Source organism: Pelobates fuscus, chromosome 9, assembly GCF_036172605.1.
Source record: "Pelobates fuscus isolate aPelFus1 chromosome 9, aPelFus1.pri, whole genome shotgun sequence".
NCBI classification, from domain to species: domain Eukaryota; kingdom Metazoa; phylum Chordata; class Amphibia; order Anura; family Pelobatidae; genus Pelobates; species Pelobates fuscus.
This window is the reverse complement of record NC_086325.1, coordinates 141,139,367-141,161,349: the sequence shown is the minus strand read 5'-3', so window position 1 is coordinate 141,161,349 and position 21,983 is coordinate 141,139,367. Positions and strand designations below refer to the sequence as shown.

Genomic DNA, 21,983 nt, shown 5'->3' with positions numbered 1-21,983 from the left:
GAAATACTCAAAAACGTCCCTCAAACATCAAAATAATACAGGGGGGAAGAGAAGGGAACATATTTAAATAGACAATATTTCATAAAACATCCCCCCACATTTTTCATTAAAAATCCATATATTATACATGTTAAATAACCCTTATGCATAAACTAGTGTATAAATATTATCTATAAAAACAGAGTAAAGTACAAAACACAGAGAGAGGATAAAACAGAAGTAGAATTAGTATGAATTGGGTAAAAATGCAACATATTTATAAAACACCCCTTCATGTCTCATCAGAGATGTTTACACTTTGTCTGATACCAGCAAAGTTTATTGTATGTGTAGAAGCCCTTTAAAGGGTTAAATGTGAAAGGGTTTATAAAACACCCCTTCCTGTCTTACCGGAGATTCTTAGATGATATCAGCATATCTAATGGCTAGTGTAGGAACTCACCTATTGAGGCTTGCCTTGACGTGGCTGGTGAGCTTATATATTCAAATGGCCATTGGAATAAAACTAAAGAGCCTCCATTTTGTTTAAATGTACATGGGGATTTAGGCCAGAGCGCAGGTAACGTTCTCTTTGTTTTTACTATGGATTTTAAGCTGTTGGATACTAAGCGACTGCTGCGACGCTTTATCTTTGTGTTAACATATACAGCTACCAGTTTGTTCCAACTCAATCTGGGTGATTCATAAACCTGCAAATTTTAAGAATTTGGTCTCAAATTTGCAATTTTCTTGTCCATTCTCTGCAGTTTCAACCTTTGGAAATAAACCCAACCCTTTGTATATCGGTCTGTGTATATTGTATTGTCTTTTCCCCCAATTGTACAGCACTGTGGGATATGTTGGAACTTTGTAAATGCCAGTAATAATAATAATTAAAGACTTTATAAAGTGTTTCTGTGACAAACATTGTGCACTTGCAACACAATTAATGTGTGCTTTTACATATAAAAACATTCCTTTTCAAATACATCCCTGTGTGATAAAAGTAAAGACGTCATCTCATTTTTTTTTATTTTTTTTTTTATGTCGCATATTATCTATCAAATTAGGAGCAAATATGCAGAATGTTTTGGTTCCATTTATTAAACTACACTTGGCTACCATCTTGTATCTCGCATCATCTGCCATATGAGGAAAAAAAGGCTTTAAAAGAGAATTAAAAACTCATCATTTTGAGTACATAATTGACAAATGCAATCCATTTTGTTCACGTAAAAAAAAAAAAAAAAAAGACCATTTAGATGTCTTTATACAAATCGTAACCCCCCACCTCCCAGTGCTGATGATGACAGAAGATATTGGAAATTAATGTTGCCTGTGATCTCTAAAACTGTTTTATTTCAGAGAGCTGTCATTGCACCTGAGTCTTAGAACTTTCAGATCATTGCCCTCTTTCGTACCTTGCAGTTATAATACACCAGTTGTTGTTATTCTATGTTCCTGGTTCTAATAGCTGATAAAAGCTGAACTCTGTCCAAGGCTGTCTAGAAATGAAAGACCAAGAATCCAGATAGTTTATAGATAATCTCACACAGTGCACTCCAAGCCAGACCTCTCTCAATAAAACCAGATCAACGTTGGCAACTCTTTTAAAGTCTGCTTCCTTCCAGGGTTTATTATTATTATTTTATTTATTTATATAGCGCCAGCAGATTCCGTAGCGCTGTACAATGGGTATTCACTAAACACCAGATTGTAGTTAATTTAATTTTTTTTGCATAATTTAAGATAAAATAGTCAAACTATTTTCCAAATAAGCACTTTTTGCTTACATTTCTGTGTTCAGTTCTCTACAATTAGGTGTTTACATGAATATATGCCTTAAAATTAAAAATAAATGTGCCTTTTTTTTTTGTTTATGTCAAATTAGCCAACTTATTCAGCCCCCCCCCCCCTAACCCCCTCCGCTTGCGTATTGCAGTGTACTTGTCTCAAATAAAAACATTTTTAATCACAAACTGACCAGATGTGGAACTCTTGTCATGAAAATAGCTTTGTTTTTATGTTTGTGGGGAGGAAATTTAAATTGCGATTAAAGCTGTTTTTTGTCTAGATATGCACCTTTTTCGTTTGATCATGTTTTTTATTTTATTTTAAGCCTTTGTGTATTAGCAGCTGAAGGAACTAGATGTTAAATATGCACACTTGTTTTATTGCAGTGGTGCCATGACGCTGTTAAGGGTGAAATTGCAAGTCAAAAAGCACCTGCGAGAGAAGAGCACAATCCCCAGGATATTCAAGGAATGCGTGAAACGCCACCCAAACAAAACCGCGCTCATCTTCGAAGGCTCGGATGCAACGTGGACATTCAAAGAGCTTGATGACTTCTCCAATGCGGTGGCTAACTTCCTTCATGCTGAAGGGTATCGCTCTGGGGATGTGATAGGGCTGTTTATGGAAAACTGCAACGAGTACGTGGGTCTGTGGCTGGGCATGGCAAAAATCGGAGTGGAGGCCGCTCTCATCAACTTCAACTTGCGTCTCGATGCCCTGGAGCACTGCTTCAGCGTTTCAAACTCCAAAGCTGTGGTGTTCGGGAAGGAGATGTCCCAAGGTGAGGAGGTGATCGGTCAAATTCTGGTCACATATGCTTAACCTTTTGAGAGCGTGTGTTTTTTTTTTTTTTTGTTTGTTTTTTGCCATTAAACAAGTGAATTTTTTTTTCTTCACTATTTATATATGATGCCCTTCACTAAATTGCTCAAGCAATGTAAAGTGAGTTTGTTGGATCAACTGCCCTTACTGAATGGGTTTCAAGGATAAACTTAATGGACTTTAGGCTTTTTTCAACCTGGACAACTATGTACTATGTTAAGTTTTTCAGTTGCTTATTAATTAATTTTTTTCCATTTAGGCTATTTTGACCTTAAATTTGAAATTCTCACTTTAGTGAATGACCCTGATTATGATGTCGGGGATTCTCTCAATCGCATTGGCATGTCTAACGGCACCATTATTACTATTAAGTATTTATATAGCGCCTACATAATCCATAGCTCTGTACAGTTGCAGGAATGCAAACAAATGATGAGCGCATACTAATCCAAAAGCAACAGACGGCTATGGTTGTTGTGTTACTTTACATGGTAATAAGTCTTGATAAAGTCCCTGAAAAGGACGAAATGCGTAGACTGGCTGTTTGAAACCAGATCATTTGACACCGCTCCATTAAGGCAGCCGCAGCCTTTTTTGAAGATCCCGGCCGGGGCACACCACGATATCTCAGCTGTTTGTGCTCCCCAGACATACACCTCCTGTATGGTACAGTGTTTTTTATATTTTTTTCATCAGTGTTATATACCATATACTGGGTAGAGCTCGCTGAGATCTCCAATTCTGACAACCTCCTTTTGTATTTTTATCTGCTACGCCAGCATCCCTTGGATTGGTGGAGGGGGCTCCCACGGGCACAGGACACCTATGTGATCCACTGCTGACTTTGTCTGATATATGCTAGTTTTAGTATGGTATTGTTTTTCTGTGATATTTTGTATAGATTTTTCTGTCGTTTTTTTCACACCGTTTTATCATAGTTTTATTTATTTCCTCTTCACTGTTTAGTGAACATTCCCTTTTTATATATATTTATATATAAAACATTTTTACATTGTATTTTTTGTTTTTATGGTGTATAATCTGATTTTATATTACACCTACATTTGATACATCTAGTTACACCGGCTTTGATGTTGGAGTTGTCCTTATGGCATTGCAACTTAGCCACTGTGCAGATTTGTATCTATGTATGACTGACAATTTTTACTGCTTTGAGTTGATGTGTCTTTTATCTGGTGGTACTATTAGATGTTATCTTTATCATGTGTAAGATTATTTTACTCATTCATTCCCCTATAGGAGTGCTCACACTATATTTGTTTTTTAATCATTACCTGTGTTTACCTTTAGGCCCTCTGGTTTAGTATATAGCTGCCCATAGGTATTTCATTCAATTTTAGATACTGTTACCTGTTTATTTAGTTTTATACATTTTACTTTACATGGTATGCTCTGGTTGTGCCAGGACGGCTAGATATACGATGTAAATTAAATAATCGAAAAAATTATTTTTATTTTATTTATATCTCAAATGTGAGCGTTCCAATCTAAATTAATCACTTTTATTGATTGGCAAGTGCCATTCTGGTCTTTTTCAGGACAGGAAGACACATGAGATAATTACGTTTTATTTATACCTACCATGTAGGAGTAGCATGGCATCAGCAGAAAGGGGCTTGCTTATTTACTAAATCAGAAATTGTGGATTTGACAGGTCATTTTCAAAAGTTAGGTGAAAATAGCTGAACTGGAGATTTTTATTTTTTTTCCCTTAATTTTTATATTTTTTTTATTTTTTATTGGAATTGTGCACGGTTCCCACTTTAAATGAGAAACACCCAAACGTACTCTAAATATTATGTATTCTTAGCAAGTACATAGAACATATGTAAAATACAAACAATACTCTTTTTCCACAATACTAAGTGTGGACTTTCATATACTTAGTTTTTGTCTGCCTGATGACCCTTCTGCACCAGGGGATGTGTACAACCCTTTACTATATATTTATTGGGCATACACATATTTTTTTCTTTGTGGCTTTGTATTGTGTTTGGCTTTTTGATTTAGTGTTAATTGTATAAACATTCTGTGTTCCCAGCAATGTCTGACGTCTCCTCCATGATGGGGAAATCCGTGCGTCTCTACTGCTATGGCGAATGTGACCCAGCAATTGTTCCCTCCAGGACAGAGTTCCTGGCGCCCCTACTGCAGAGTGCATCACGGCTTCCACCCAAGGACCCTGGAAGGGGATTTACAGGTACAGTGTTCCAGTTTAAAAGGGTCACACGCTGTGAGACCGTAAGTCTGCCACTTTGATTAACAAAATAAATAAACGTTATCATTATTGCGTCGACTAAGTAGTTAGTCCCCATCATGCTCAAGACAGACTAACGTCAAAATCTGATCTCAAGACTCAATAATTTGTAATCTCTAGAAAATGTGAAAATTGGCTTAAGGGCATATTCACAAAGATCGCGCTGGTTTTCATGCCATGCATTCTATTGTAATGATGTCAACTGTGTTGTCTTGGGTCAGGTAAGGGCATTCTTCTGATAGGGTTAAACTTATTCCATCCCATAGGTGGAGAACGGCAGGGAAGTAGACCGTGTTCCTTTAAACTACTTAGAAGACGAAAGTGGGGAAAAAAAAGCATAAATTCGCTGCATACAGAAATGTGTTGTCGTATGATTTTATTATCTGCTGATCTAATAGAAGAAAACAAATTAATAACGATACCACCTACATGGTTGAAAACATGTGTGCATCTTGAGATTTACTTTGCTGCATTCAGTCCAGCCTAAGCGATATTTAAACTGGAGGCACACATGAACCCTATCCATGCACACCCCAGCAAATGATCAGTGATCTTACTTCTTTTACCAAAGAAGCAAAATATATAAGGTTCTGTGGTGCTCCTATTAAAATCTTTCAGCTCTTTAAAGGAATGCCGCAAGGATCATAAGAACAGCAGTTTTCTGTAGTGGTATGGTACCGTCCTACAGTAATTAGTCAAGCCATTTGAAGAATGGTTTGGCAATTTACCGGACTCCCAGGAGGTGTCTGCCGCTCCGTCTACTGCTGGAATCCCGACCACTGAACTAAGCCCGGCTGTGTAAGGCTGGGCCAATTAGCCAGCCTTGCACATCATGACTTTACTGAGTGCAGCTAACAAGAGTTCCTTGCAGGAGATTCAGCAGACTGCAAGGTATTAAACAGTTTTACTACTTCCTCAGGGAGCGCACCATGGCACCATAACCAAGACAATGGGCTGTAGTGGTTATGGTGCTTAAAGTGTTCCTTTAAGGTACACCAAACTGACCCACCAGTTTTATGGAAAACAGATCATGCTTTAAAAGATTTCTTCTAAATTTGCACTGATATTTGAGACTTTATTTTCATTTCATTGTTCTCCTAAATTCCTCCTTTCCAGATAAATTATTTTATATTTACACATCCGGTACAACTGGACTACCAAAAGCGGCTATCGTCGTGCACAGTAGGTGAGTACCATCAGGCCCACCTCTTCCCCCGACCTTGTTGTTTGAGCACATGGAGCCCCCCTGGTGACATGCACTTTCCTTGCAGATATTTCAGAATGGCAGCACTGGTGTTTTATGGTTTTGGAATGCGGTCTGATGACGTGATGTATGACTGTCTTCCTCTTTACCACTCCGCAGGTAGAGAGATCACATTCACAATTTTTTGGTATTGAGATGTACACAGTTAGAATTATGGCATCCCCACTGAAAGCACTATCATCACAGCAAACGCTGCAAATCTTATCTATGTATGACAACTGGTTGATTTAATACCTTTTGTCATTCTACTGTAAATACTGCTTAATGGATGGCTCTATAACCGTATAGTGAAAACACTATCCATCAATACATTGTGCTATCAAAACTGGAAGCACATGCATATCTTAACCCTTTCACTGTCAGCGGCATGCATAGTGCTTTGCTTTGCAGTGAGCTTGCCGCATCCCTAACACTTTGATTGGTGATGGGTTACAAGTAAAAGGTTTATATCTCCTGCCTGTTGCCATTCTATGGCCGCACTATGCTCAATAGCTGTTATAGGGTGGTGCATACGTACATATTTTAAGCATTTTGACATTAAGTCTTGGAATTCCAGAGTTACTTGGAGACCTTAAAAGAGTGAAGAAGATTAATTTAAATATATATATATATATTTTTTATTTTTTTTATTCGCTCGCTGTCATTTGCTTCGGATTTTGCTAGTACATTTGTTTGAAGTGACTTTCTTTTTTCTTTTTCTTAAAGGGGGGAAATCGGAATGCCTATTCTAAGCACATTTGTATAGATTAGCAATATGTATATAATAAGCCATTGTGTGTGCTGGCTGCTGGGCTGAGTGTGCTAGTGGGGTCGCCAAAACCCTGCAATCTCCCCCTCCCACTCACCCAAGTACAATGTAAAATAATAAAACCGGCTTCCCCAAACTCCGGCCCTCCAGATGTTGCTGAACTACAACTCCCATGATTCTATTAATGAAATAGGCTGAGAATCATGGGAGTTGTAGTTCAGTGACATCTGGAGGGCCGGAGTTTTTGGAAGCCTGTAATAAAATAATGAAGGGGCTAGCCAACGTGCAGCTATATAGCTGCTACTAAATTCAACTTCCATGATCCTCCACGAAGCATTGCAAAGTGGGAGTTTTTAACATATCTGGTGTTTAGTTTGCAATTAGTCCAGAGTTCCTGGGTTGGTGTACTTCAGCAGATGGAGAGCTGCCCCTTGGCTACCCTGATGTAGTTCTCATTTATCTCTGGGGGGTTTTCGTAGAAGTATGCATTTCAGAAACTCTCCTCTAAGTGTTTTTGTTTACCCCGCAGGTAATATAGTTGGGATGGGTCAGTGTATTCTGAACGGTATGACCGTGGTTATAAAGAGGAAATTCTCTGCCTCCCGTTTCTGGGATGATTGTGTAAAATACAACTGCACGGTAAGTGTATTGGAAACGGACATCCCTGGACCATGAAACTGTCTGACTCGATTTCCCATAACACACTGCTGGCATTTTGTTTGGTTGAACATATTAAAAAACATAGTATCAAAACAGCCCTAAGTAGCTATGGCCTGTCTACAGCTTAGCTGCTCTATTGGGGGTTTATTGGCAAAATCGGTAATTATGGAGGACTTACAAGGATACTGCAGTTTTGTTGGCCAGAATAATGTAACTGGAAAAAATCTTCAATTTGAGTGTTTTACCTAAAATTTGCATTTATTTTGTCTCTATAATACAATTCCTTATTTAGCAATTAAACCCCAGTTCGCTTTAAAACTTGTAATGCTTTTCATTTATGAACTACTTCCCCACTTTTGTAGATTGTTCAGTATATCGGAGAAATCTGCCGCTATCTCCTGAACCAGCCAGTGCGAGAGGCAGAAGGAAAGCATCGTGTACGCATGGCGCTTGGAAACGGTTTGCGTCCCGCCATCTGGACGGAGTTTACTTCTCGCTTCCATATCCCACAGATAGCAGAGTTCTATGGAGCCACAGAGTGTAACTGTAGCCTGGGAAACTTCGACAATAATGTAATTGCTTCCTGCATCACATTTATTATTTCAATCTGGTCTAATCTGTCAAAATAAAGATGTCATTCAATTCCGAAGTAGAATAATGAGGCTATTTGTGCTGCTCCTCTAAATAAGGTTGCTTGTAATGAGCCATTGTGGTGGGTACCATGATTTTAATACAGCCCCAAAGTCTGCTGCATATCTGTCTTTGACACCTGGTCTCTCAGTCCCTTAAATACCTAACCTTTGACCCTGCAGCTTGCTATGCTGGAACACATGTATCATGACGTACTAGTGAATGATGGGTAATCTGCCATTTCATGTATGTTGTGATGGCAGACGTAGTTGTGGGCCATGTATCCCACGAAGTATCATGCGAAACTTGATTCACAATAACCTCTGTTCCAGACATTGGCCATACATTCTGTGTAAACCAGGGTTTATCTCTGTGTAACGTTATTCTGAAATCTGCTCTATGCAGGTGGGATCCTGTGGGTTCAACAGTCGTATTCTTCCCTTTGTGTATCCAATCCGGTTAATGAAGGTGAATGAGGAGACGATGGAACTGATCCGAACCCCTGAGGGCATCTGTATACCCTGCAAGCCAGGTGAGTTAATGCCGTTATAGGAAACAAAAATCAGTTTTAAATATGATATTGCAAACTTGTATCATGCAGAGGCCGGTCTGCCTCTAGAATCATGCCATGGGGGTGCATTCTATATTTTCTGAAAACCGAGGGACTGTGAATTCTTGCTTTGGCTGCATTCTATGAATGCAAATTCGATGCAGTGCAATTTTATCTTCCCATTACAGGAAACAAAGGAAACTTATTCAGCAGTACATTTATGGACATTAAGAAAACTCTCACCTGTACATTGCTTGTGGTCACTGAGTCATGCAATTTTAATAGAATGTCTTAAAGGAACACTATAGTGTTAGAAATGCAAAACTCTGTTTCTAACACTAAAGTGTTCCTCCGCTCCTCCCCACCACCATTTAAACACTTACCTGGTTCCTGGGTCAGGGCAACCTATTGCGCATGAGCGCCACGCACATTAGGCCTTCTCCCTAGGAAAGGATTGACCCAATGCTTTTCTTTTTTTTTTTTAATTCTTTATTTTTGAAAGTGCGTAGATAATTACACGTTTCAATACCGGCATAAAATGTTACAGTAATCAACGATTGGTGACATTTCAGTGTCAGTTTCAAGATGCGTTGCACTTTTTTTTTTTTTTTTAAGTAAGAAATTCAAGAGTAAGCATAGATAGGCATAACAGAGTAAAATAATAAAATAACAATCAGGTTATACATGCTTGTCTAATAACGATTTTGCATGAGATCCTAATGCTAAAGTTAATCGTGAATTGCGAACGATCGGCACAATTTCTAAATGCTTAGTTCCTCGTGGGTTACCTGTAGGGTGTCAGTAAGCTTTAAGGGACAAGCCTGCAATCACAGGGTAAACCAACATGTCTGCTTATTAGTCAAACGCTTTGCGTTGTGTTAGTTCAAGCATAATTTTATGTCACAGGTGAAAAGCTAAGCATGTCAAGATATAAACAGGTATATAATATGGTTCTTTTCTACCCTGCGTGCGGGCTAGTAGGCCTATGTGCGTGATGGTTGTCAGGCTGGAACATGATGTATATATGTTTTATGTTATCAAATAATAAAGTTTAACCGTGGTATGCGTAGTCACACAGTTTTTTCTCTATGATTATTCCGGGGTCAACAGTTATCAGTAGTCGTCTGGCTAAACAAAACATCCAACTTAACTAATACAACAATGTTGTATAATATTGTAACGCGTTTAGTTTAAGAATAATGCGAGACAGTGTGGACATTCGGTTATTGCTTGCTAGGGGAAACAGGCTAATCGGTTCAATAAGGCGCAAAGTTACTATAAAAAATAATAATGCAATAGTGTTAGACATATCTAATAACGTCTGGCGTGAGGCCAGGTTTAAGTAAAGATGCAGGGAACTTTGCATTAAACACATGCTCGGGGCTTCGGCTTCATACATTAAAAGGGTGTTGTCAATGGTAATGTCCTCAAACGCGACAGCAGGTAGAGACATCCCCCTGTATGTCTGCTCGATTTTAAGTCCAGGGTTAACCTATACCTTCCGGGCAGGCTGCACAGTCCAGTACCCTGTTGATCTGGCTGCATGGGGCCTTGGCGTCACGGTTCATGGATGTAACAGGGACTATTCCTTTTCCTCCTGGTCCGGTGTGAGTGCCTTGGGCGGTGGGGCTGCATTCTTTAAAGTGTGACAGTTTCTTTACTCTCCATGCTGTTTGGCGGGTATGAGGTTCTATGTGTCCCCTTGATGTAAAGATATGGCCCTTCAGAGTGCTGTATGCGGCTGTGTATCGCTGCACTTGGGTAGAGCGTCGGTAAGTTTTCTTGCTGTCGCTTGGTGCCGGCCATGTGCAGGCCCCTCGAGTGTGCTGTTGCAGCTTATGGAGCGGTTGGCTGAATTTGGCGGCTTTCCGAGCTCGGGGTTGTTGCTGTCTCCTGTGCCCCTTGCTAGGTCCTTTCAGCTTAGGTGTTGTTTGTTTATGGTTGGGGCTATATGGTGGCCCTTTAGGTATTTTCACCCCTGCCTCCTGGGGCTGGGCTTGCTGCATCTTGTCAGCTAGCTTTATCCAGAAGGCTGTAAAGGTACGTTCTAGCCGTGTCATTATATAAGGTACTTCTTCCTTCCCGCTTGCTTTACACGTGGCGTCCGCCATTTTACTATGCTCTAAAGTTGTAGGCCTGCTATGTTGGTCCGTCGATTGTTTCCTGGGTAGCCAAGCTTTCTCCCAGGGTTGGACCGGGATATCCCCCACTGGTCCGGGGGGGGGGGAGCTTCATGCCTCCTGGGCTGCTAACGAGAGGACGGGGAAAGTGTCCGTCTCTCCCCAGGTCCGGTGCCCGCAGGCCGCGATCACGCATCTTTAGGTTCCGTGCTCCGATTTTCTTCCGAGTGGTATCAGGAGGTTCAGTGGGGCACACTGATCTCAGGTAGGTTAGTCTCGCGGGTGTGGGTGCCCGTTTTGTCGCTTTTTATGCGATTAATCGTAGTTATCTGCAGGAGCTCTGTGACCATGCGTCTAGTCAGGAAGCTGGTCAGGCTCCGCCCCCGACCCAATGCTTTTCTATGGGGATTTAGAAGATGCTGGACGTCCTCATGCAGAGCGTGGAAATGCAGGAAGCACTCTACTGGCTGTTTGAGAGGCAGTCTTAACCCTGTAATATAATCATTGCAGTTTCTCTGAAAGTGCAATGTTTTTACATTGCAGGCCTAAGTAGGACAGATTACTGCACCCTGACCACTTCAATGAGATAAAGTGGTTAGGTGCCTATAGTGTCCCTTTAATAAATATGATTGTGAGCAAAAGAGGTTTGAACCTGCCATTCGTGGGTGCATGTTATTAAATACATCACTCAAACGAGCACTTCAGCTTGCTGTGTCTGGAGCCTGTTATATTTGTGGCAGTTTATAAAAGTGCGGATTTCAATACAAATTCTTATAACTTGATGCAGAAACCCCTCCCTGACTGTCACTCAGAGAGCAAAGGGGGTTTTCACCCGCTTTTGTTAGCTCCAACGGCTAATGGATGTGGCTTGCATGTGCCTGCTTTCCTTCGTCTTACTTAAAACCTATTGAAATGCATAGAAAAGTCATATTCACGTGCACTGAAAGTCTGTGCTGGGGAAACAGAGGAGTCTTCACATAACCTCAAAGAAAATATGCAGTAAAAATACATGCATGTTTTATTTGGGTATATTTACTATATCGTTCACTTAAAATACATGCATGTTTTATTTGGGTATATTTACTATATCGTTCACTTAAAATAAACAGCGGAGTGTTCCTTTTAAGTTATATTCAATGAAATTTGAAATTGACTTTAAATTCCTGATAATTTGAGTGAATAATTGTGATAATGTTGATAATGGTATAGGACATGTTTGTAATAGCAGAATGTCAATCCAGTGTATTGGTTCCCTCTTTGCATCAGCAAGTGTAATCTATATAATGTGCTTCTATCGTCAGTTCTAAACTTCTAATATAGGGGCTCCTTAGGCAAGTATTTCTAGGTAAGGGGAGAGAAATGCTTAACACAAATACAAAATCCTGTCTCTTGTTTTTGAGTTTTTTTTGCTTTCAATTTTTTTTATTTTTAAATATATTTTTCTGAGAATCAACCTATACAAACAAAAGCAATGACGTGCAACTTCTCAACGGCAAAAAGACCGATTTTCAAGATCTGTGCATCACAGCGTTCTGTGGCATTTATATTTCCGTTATTTAAACTGATCTTTATCTGCTTTACAGTCTTGCCTTAAGTAAAAAAATAAAAAAACATTAAAAAAAAAATACGTATTGTTTAAATAAAACTTGTATGTGTTTGACCACTAGGGGAGCCAGGGCAGCTGGTTGGACGCATCATACAGTCAGATCCGCTGCGCAGGTTTGATGGTTACGTCAACGAGAACGCAACCAATAAGAAGATCGCAAATAATGTCTTCAAACGTGGGGACATGGCTTATCTCACAGGTGAGTCTGCAGTAGAGTGACTGAAGAGTAACTTTAGCTGGATGGCTTATACACAGCTGACCAGGGCCGCCATCAGGGGGTGACAACCATAACGGGCCGGCGGCGGAACTGCACGCTGATGGGGCCCATCGGGTGGCCCATGCACTTAGGGCCACCCGATGGGCCCCATATCTTCAGGGGCCCGGTCAGCGCTGTGGACGAGGTATAGCGCGACCGGGCCCCTTTAAAAAAAAAATAATAAATGCCGCCGCAGCGCAAGTGCTGCTGGGAGGAAGTGACCACTTCCTCCCAGCTCACTCCGCGCGGGAGGAGCACCTGCCCGACATTGAAGAGGGAGAGCCAGCCGGCTACCAGTCCCATCAGCCCCAGCCAGCCACCCTCCTGCAAAGACAAGGTAAGAAACAGGAGGGTGGCTGGGAAATGAGCTGTGTGTGAATGTCTGTGTGTCTGTCTATGTGTGCGTCTGCCTGTCTGTGTGTGTGTGTATGTCAGTGTATGTATGTCTGCATGTCATTATGAATGTGTGTATGTATGTCTGTATGTCATGAATGTGTGTATGTATGTCTGTATGCACGTATGTCTATTTGTATGCATGTCATTATGTGTGTATGAATGTCAGTGTATGTATGTCTGCATGTCATTATGAATGTGTGTGTCAGTATGCATGTCTGTCTGTATGTCCTTATGCATGTGTGTCTGTATGTTAGTATGTGTCTGTCACTATGTACGCCTGTGTCTGTATGTGTGTATGTCTCAGTATGTGTGTGTGTGTGTGTGTATGTGTATCTGTGTCTTTTTGTATCAGTGAATGTGTTTGTGTCTGTGCGTGTATTCCTGTGGGCGGGATTTGGAGGCAGTCTCTGCGGGTGGTTTTGGAGGCGGGCCCCCAGGGGCCCAGATCCTGAGCTCAGTTAGGGGCCCCAAAATTTCTGGTGGCGGCCCTGCAGCTGACAAACAGGTTGTTCATTAAAAAATGTAATGAATTGAAATCTGAATGGCAAATGTAACACTTAAATAGCCATGCTGTGACTATAGACCATGCTGTGACTATAGATCCTTATTGGTCTAAATTTTGCAATTCTGAAGTTAGGGAATAAACCCCAGTGCATAGCCTAAGAGGGTCCTCGGAAAGCTGATAGCCTGAGAAAAGTCTCTGTTCTTATCTTCAACTTTTTTATCCTAATCCCCACAGGAGATGTCCTGGTGATGGATGAGTTGGGTTACATGTACTTCCGGGATCGTACTGGGGACACATTCCGGTGGAAAGGAGAAAATGTCTCCACTACTGAAGTGGAAGGAACATTAAGTCGGCTTCTCGGACAAGCAGATGTGGTAGTCTATGGAGTGGAGGTGCCAGGTAATATAGAAGTGTTTTTATGAGACCTAGTGAATCAGCCCTGGTTCACGAAATCTATATTGTTTTGAATTTCTTTTGTTTAATGATTGTTATTGTTTATAATGTGGCAACACATTCAGCAGAGCTGCAATATAGGCGGACTGACAAACAAGAAGTTGTAACAAGCCAAGTTAAACGTACGGTGAACAATGACCTCACATTCTTTTGTATAGCTACTAGCAAAGACCATGAAATGCTTTGCTTAGTGCTACTTTCAATGTGCAAGGTAATCACCAGGTGGCAGTATTTCCCATATTATAAAAAACAATAAAAAAAAAAAGTACTTTAGTTTAGTGAAGTGCTTTATGCGTGAAGAGTGCATCTTCATTTTTTCCCATTTTCTGGCATTGCAAAATGTAAGCCGTGGTGTTTCTCAGACAGCTGCACTCCATTCTCCAAAATCAATCCAAACCCCTAAAGCAGTCTGGTTTGCTTAAGTACTTTATGCGTGAAGAATGTGTCCTCTTAATTTTTTTTAAATTCTTTATTGTTGAAGTGCCGAGGTACACATAAGTATTGGCAATGACATTTGATGTAATAACAAACTAGGAGAAAACCGGTTTAAAACTTATGCAGGAAATGTCATAAGAAGCTGCACATTTTTTGGGGGGCAGGAAGTAAAACAAGATATATAGACAGGCTAGTTAGAGTAGTATAAAAGATAATACAAGTTATGCCAGACAATGGGTAAGAAAATAAATCCACTGGGTCCCTACTTAATAAACTCCCATGCACATAGGGATGGTACTAGGTGACTGCTGCATGCAACAGTGAGTAATGGAATGCCTATTATTAGAATGTCAAGATTACTGTCCTTTTACATTAATACAAAAAAATAGTGAAGCATACATGTCTAATCCGTGGGTAGCTGTAGGGAAAATCCTGAAGAGCTCTGAGATACTTGCTGAACTAGACTCTGTGAGGATCGGCTAATTCTGACTTCGATAGGCAAATGAGCATCTTGTAACCCACAGTGGAAACTAAAACTGTAAACTCTCGGTCAATTAGGCTGGGCTATTAGAAATACACAGTGGACACATATACTAGTGAAAAGGCTAACTGCCTGCGCTACCCCATAGTGAGATAGCAAAGATAATCAGCGAGGTGTTAATAGACATGTGAGTATCTGGTAGTGGAAAACACCACTGTACGTTGGGGCACACTAAGGTTGCAAGGTTGGTCAGCACCAAAATAAAGCTGTCAAGTTACAGACAGTCAGTAAATGCCCAAAAAAGATAAATCCCAGCTACACATTACTGTACTGCTTACAGTGTTATTAATAACCGTACCACTAGAGGAAAAGAAAAAAAACCATAGCTAGCCCAAATAACTCGGGGTACACAAGGAAGTGTAGACAGGCTTGAAGGGGCTTTAAGGAGATGTCATAGGCAAATTAGATTTGTGTCCCAGATAGCAGGTCCCAGTTCAGCTGATGCCCAGGTTTGGAAAGGGAGAGTGGTCACAATACTTTGCGGCTGGTTCTTCTCCCCAGCCCTGATCCCGGAACCACGGGCTTGGGTGCTTTTAGTGTCCATATTCTTCCCTTTTGGGACTTGGCTGGAGATCCTGGTGGTCTGTCACTGCTGGCGTCGACAGGGCTTCTGCTTGTGTGGTTGTAGTAATGGTGTGATGCCCTGAGTGGCTTTCAGCCTGAGCCGGCCAGTGTCAAGAGGCACAGGTGCATATGGGCTAGCTTAACCCAAAGGAGGCCCAGATGCCCCTGTCTCGCTATTATGTTCTCCCTCCTGGTGTTGAGGCACTGTTGCTTTCAGTCGGGCTTCCACTCTTGCTTAAAAGTGGTCAAAGTGCATGTCCAATCTCTGCATCACTCGGTCTGCCGCAGTGTGTTGGGCCTGTACAGGCTGTGTGCACCTCTGTGGTAGTATCTCATGTATCGGCTTTTGACAGGGTACGTTAAGCCTGCCAGTGGGGACCAGGATAACCCCTGCGCCGCCGATATGCAGGGTCGAAGTTTAGCTGTCACTGGTCACAGAAATGCTCCAACTGGTGACCAGAGTGACCCAGATAGGACTAAATATAGTCAGGATTCGTTGGCACCTCAGAGGTAGCAGTAATTTTACGATTAGGGCAATTTAAGCCAGGAGCCCTTGTTACATGCGACTGTTTTAAATGGCGTTCAAGCCCCCCTCCCGCCCCCCATAATTTTATTTTACAAAGTGCAGATTTCAATAGAAAGTTACACTCTTCATAAATTAACCTTGTTACGCCCCCCCCCCCCCCCCCCCCCCCGACTGTCAATCAGACTACTTGTCCTGTTACTTCCTGGTTTGGCTAGCTCAGTGAAGCTAATTTCAAGAGGTAGGTAATTGCGTAGATCACCTGCTTTGCAAAAACTTCTCAGTGAGCTGCTTTGGGAAATCTGTGATTGGACAGTCACAGACAACAAATCTGCAGCTTTTGCAAGCGGTTTTCAAATATTCCCCAATGAAAAAATGCATAATTAAATGCACGCGTGTATGTTTGTTTTCATTGGGGTATATCTCCTAAACTGTGATTGTTTACTTTTCTGTATTTTCAGTGAGTGGCATTTTTCAGACGACTGCACTCTTCATTTGCAAGATTCCCGGGATTCAGATCAGTGTCTCAAGCAGTTTTGATGCTCACTGAACTCTCTCTCTGGCATGCATTGTAATCCACTTCAATGGTTATAAAGGATAGTGGGTGTCCCATCTGTCATAGTACCTTAGAGAGATCACTGCTAGTGGGACGTACTATTTTTTTGCCTTTATCCATTGCTGCCATGTCTCTGCTCTTTGTGTTTCAAAGCCACCATAATCTTGGCACTATGCCTCTGGGCTGAGCAAACATCAATGCATCACAATTCCTTTTATGGGGGGAACTGGGAGCCCTGGTAGGTGGCTTTCTGTTTCTATTATCTTGAGAAAAGTGCATATTTTTTTTGTGAGGTTTGCAAAGGACCTCTGTTATCTGTTATAAAAGATTATTATTATTATTTTTTATTTTTTTGCTTTTTTTAAAGTGCGCTACTTCTGTTGGCTAAGAACTTTTCACTGTTTTCCAAGTCCTAAGGGTAGACTACTGTTGGCAATCTAAATGTTGTGGACTACATCTCCCATAATGCTTGTGCAGGCCTAGTGCTGCCAAAGCATCAGGGGAGTTGTAGTCCTCAACATCCTGAATGTTACCTACCCTGTACTCAAGAAATAGATGTTGTAAGTAAACTTAATAGTAGTACATAGTTACATAGTTACATAGCTGAAAAGAGACTTGCGTCCATCAAGTTCAGCCTTCCTCACATATGTTTTTTGCTGTTGATCCAAAAGAAGGCAAAAAACCCAGTTTGAAGCACTTCCAATTTTGCAACAAGCTAGGAAAAAAATTCCTTCTTGACCCCAGAATGGCAGTCAGATTTATCCTTGGATCAAGCAGTTATTACCCTACATCTACATAGTAGATGTGTATTAAAATGGAAACTGTATATCTAAAATCCTGCCACTGGTGCCCATACTACCGAGCGGTCTCACAGCTGTTAAGATATGATTGTTTGCTTTGTCCTGAATAATCTTGTATGTACTGACCAGTTAGGAAAAAAACTCCTGTCTGTGAATCTTCGAAATTCAGCCATGCTGGTCTGAAATTCCCTTGCCAATTCTCCATATTTACTGATTTAATAAATAAACCCACATATACGTTAGATGGGTTAGGGTTTAGGGTGACCCCAGAGTATTTGGAGAAGTGAAATAGAAAGTGTGGGTGCAATGGTAGTTATGGCTAGAAAGTCAGTGTTATGTGGATCTTAATTGTAAAATGCTCAATTTCCTCTTCTATTGTTTCATCCAGGAACGGAGGGCAGGGCTGGAATGGCTTCCGTTGCTGACCCCAACCATCAGTGTGACCTTGACAAATTTGCTAAAGACCTCAAACAGGCATTGCCAGGGTATGCACACCCAGTCTTCCTGAGGCTATTGCCAGAAGTAAACAAAACTGGTGAGTACTGGATAAAATACTGTGAAATAAAATAAGATATATGTGAGCTCCAGATTCAATGGGCCTTTTCTTATTGAGGCTCCTAGCTCATCACCCCAGGTTTGTTCGCCTCTCCCCAGTAGATTAACACTGAGCATCCAGCCCTTGAAATACTTTGAACAGCATTCAACACCATCCTGGATATCTCAGCTCCCCTTATTCGATAACCGTACCCCCTCTTGGCTCACATAACACCATGTCCTGCATTCTCACCTTCCAATGTTGGAAGGAATGAGTACTATTTATTGTGATCCAATGTCCAGTTATGCCAGATATTCATTAACCTTTTCATTTATAATCAAAACTTAACGTGTGGGTATTAATTAAACATAAAATAAATGGAATCATTGCTATTTAACACATTTTATAGTTTTATGAAAACGAAAAGGTTACATTGTATATTTGCTGTTTTCGTATTTTGTAAAACCTACGCCTGAGGCTCTAACACGTGTCAAAATGGTTTCCGTTCTGTTTACAAGGGACATACAAATTCCAGAAAACTGATATGCGGAAGGAAGGTTTCAATCCACAGCTGGTGAAAGATCCGTTGTACGTTTTGGACTCTCAGCAAGGAAAGTACATCCCATTGGACGAAGAGGTGTATAATAAGATCCAATCAGGGAAGTTTAAGCTGTAACCTTTCTCTCCATTGGTGGACTGCTGGTCACATGATGTCAGTTTAAAGGTTAAATGCCGTAAACATGGTGGGAATCACTGAACAATCCTGGAGCATACATCATTCAAGAATATTCACATACCAAAGTATTACAGTTCTGCTCTATATCGGGAAGAAAAGACTTGGGGTCCGGAACCTGCTGTTTAAAGGGAGATTTCTATTTTAATTTTTTCTTCTAATTTATTTTTAGTTCGCCTGGTTAAAAAAACAAAACAGAAAATGGAACTACGAACTTACGATAAGCTGCACAAATTTTTTTTTAATTTTTTTCTGTTAAGTGACTAAAAACACTCCATCGTTCTCATTTACCTCCACATTCCTGTGAAAAAAACACTAGATGATAGATCAAAAAAATGCATGATTTTTATTAATTTAAGAACAACGTGATCTGATCATAACGATCCAGAACATGTATTATGCAGACCCCGTTTTAAATCTGCCTACACAATGGAACAAAAAAAAAAAATGAAGGGAATTACAACTAATATTCATTAATAAATCATTTTAATTATTGCCAGAAAGTTAACTTACAACTGTGAGTATGTACATAGTATGTGGGGAAAAAAGATTATGTATTCACATCTAATGTCACGATGTATCTACTGCACTATATTCTGGGGTACTGTGTTTTTCCATATATTTAATGTAATCTAAAATTCCTTGAATGGAAAATACATAGGCATACCAGGGTGTTCAATTTTACATTTTGGGTTGTTGAAGAATCTCTTCTTTCTAAAGGGGGCAAGTCTTACACAACAGTTGGTGGGCAGAATGTACAGAGCTAGCCTTAAAAGTGGCTAGTTTTACCCATGTGTGGCCCGAGTGGGGATAACATTACTCCCATCCCACGTAAACCCACTCGAAGGGCACCCCGTGGTAGATTTACCCACTTTTATTTTATATACATTCAACAGTATACATTAACAAATGCCTCTGCTGTGTATTTTGATCAATGCCAGTGATGAATGATCTCTCTGCTACAGTTTCTGTAGAAGTACTTATGGTGCATGTATGCATGCTTAGTAACGTCTCATTCAAATGGATAAGGAAAAGCTTGCACATGTGCAGTGGCTGTTCACAACTTTTCATTACTTAGAGGGACACTGTAGGCACTGCAACTGCTTCATCTTATTGAAGTGGTTATAGTATTGGGAGTTCCCTGGCCACTGTCCATCCATTCAACGTTAAATTGTTTTAATGCTAAATGAGAGTGCCCAGGAGCCCATCCCTCTATGCTCCTTATAACAGGGCATTAGACTGAGCAACAGTGGGCAGTGTGAGTATCAGATGACCGCTTTGAACCTATCACAGCTATCATTGTTGGTATTAATTGGTATGGCCAAAAGAAAGTGTAGCAATGGTAGAAATGGGCTACCAGGAAGTTGGGACCCTCATTCAGTATTAAACTGCTTGAAAATGGTTTAACTCTGGATGGAGGACAGCACAAGGAGACTCCGGGTACTTCAAACAATTTGTTGAGATTATAATAGTGGTTATAGGGCCTACAATGTCCCTTTAAAATTATATACCTATGTTTGTCTTCTCTTCCTCTTGGGAAGTGGAAGTGGGAGCTATAGTGCCAGAGGTGGTGTTTGTTGGGGGATGGGGGGTTATTTTTTTGTCCCTTTAAAAAACAACGTGTTTGGCATCACACAAACAAAATAATCTGCATGATGCTCTAGTAGACATTTTGCGAGGCAGTTAAATACCAAGGCCTGCAAAGTCGAACGTGTGAAATTTTAGTTCAATGTACCCGAACTGAAAACATTCGAAGAATATTGTCCATTCCCCTGTTTTGGTGTAAAATGTTAAATATACGTTGAGTTCCCAACATTTCCCGCTTTAGTAAATTGCATTGGGTACATGTATGTGCACACGTACTCATATTGAAATTCATTTCTAATCGTTTCCCATTCAGGAGAGTAATCACTCTTATGTGTCAAATTGAGCACTTCTTACCTAAACCTAACATTTCAATTGGTTTGAGGGTTTGTTTGTTTTTTTTGTTTGTTTTTTTTAGTGGATTTTTTATGTTGAATTATGTGTAATGGTTAAATATCTTGGATTGATGTTAAAGGGAAAGACTCAAGTGATGATTTTAAAACCTCCTAAAGGAGAACTGTCCTCTCAACACTACCTTTCATCACCTTTTGATCAGACAGTGTTTGAAAACCACTATATAGTCTCTATGGCAGGGGTGCCCAAAAGGTAGATCCCCAGATGTTTTAGAACTACAACTTCCATGATGCTTTGTCATTCTGAAGGCATGGAAATCATCATCGGAGTTGTAGTTCTACAACATCTGGGTAGATCCACCTTTCCTGCTTCACTCCCTGCACAATGCATGGACATCATCAGACCCACTAACTGTCACATCCAACCACTGTGTCCGACCCAAGATGTATATACATGTGGCTGAATTATCCTGTAACATTCTAAAGGCAGGGGTGAGCTTTTCTTATTTTATTTTATTTTACATATACTTAATTTAACCCAGAATCTATTTGCTTTCAAATCTTGATGAAAAAATCATTATATTAAATAATAGTGTTGATGTGTCAGTTCTTCTTTAAGTGGATGACCAGAATTTGGTATTTTCTTGTGTATTGTACAGATTTTTCGCTACAGTAAAATACTCTCTCCTTTCTCTCTGTCAATCAGTCTGTGACTTAATATTCAGTTAATAATAGTGAAGGCTACATAGTTATTTAATAATAGTGAAGGCTACATAGTTATTCTATGTGTAAGTTGGCAGGGATACAAAGTGAATCTCACATTTAAGGCCAGAGTAGCTGACCTAAAAACGTAGATAATATGGAGAAATTTTCATGTTTGGCTGTTTAGGCCTGATCATTTAAATCACTTTGAATTCCTCACAATCCAAACTTTGTGGAGGAATGGCTCATCCTGGCTTATGTTTATGAACTATTATTTTGAACGGTGCTTAGTCGTCCTTATCAGTGTCATGGGAAGCGCAGGTCACAGACCTCTTCAGTGCCACAGTTGGTAGTCATTGACTAGCTGGCTTGTTGAATTTAACAGTGGCGAATTGACTGCTTCATTGTACATTTGTATTTTTTATTTTTTTTTTCGAAAGAGCTGTTGGGGAAAAATTCTGTAATTTTGGCCGGAATTCTCAATTCTATCTCCAGTGAGTTTCTCGTAACATAATAACTTTTTCAGTTCTGTTATAAACGGGTAAGTTGAGTGTCTGTTCTCGGGGGGGGTTATTTTTGTAACATTTTATTTTCTA

At 40.3% G+C, this 21,983-nt stretch overlaps 1 protein-coding gene across 1 annotated transcript; it reads left to right on the top strand.

Moving 5' to 3' along the window:
* The first annotated feature begins 2,165 nt into the window (after nucleotides 1–2,165).
* Nucleotides 2,166–19,052, top strand: LOC134573108 (long-chain fatty acid transport protein 4-like). Its single transcript, XM_063432586.1, has 11 exons — nucleotides 2,166–2,554; nucleotides 4,658–4,816; nucleotides 5,990–6,059; nucleotides 6,145–6,236; nucleotides 7,415–7,524; nucleotides 7,908–8,117; nucleotides 8,581–8,707; nucleotides 12,513–12,650; nucleotides 13,843–14,007; nucleotides 17,869–18,015; nucleotides 18,534–19,052. The coding sequence occupies exons 1-11, from the start codon at nucleotides 2,167–2,169 to the stop codon at nucleotides 18,689–18,691; spliced, it is 1,764 nt and encodes a 587-aa protein (XP_063288656.1). The 5' UTR covers nucleotide 2,166; the 3' UTR covers nucleotides 18,692–19,052.
* The last annotated feature ends 2,931 nt before the right edge of the window (nucleotides 19,053–21,983 follow it).

Excerpts from the sequence above, each read along its gene's own strand:
- LOC134573108 (XM_063432586.1), top strand. The coding sequence starts at position 2,167 with ATGACGCTGTTAAGGGTGAAATTGCAAGTCAAAAAGCACCTGCGAGAG. Across the intron at positions 2,555-4,657 it reads CGGGAAGGAGATGTCCCAAG|CAATGTCTGACGTCTCCTCC; the intron begins GTGAGGAGGTGA and ends CTGTGTTCCCAG. Across the intron at positions 18,016-18,533 it reads GCCAGAAGTAAACAAAACTG|GGACATACAAATTCCAGAAA; the intron begins GTGAGTACTGGA and ends TCTGTTTACAAG.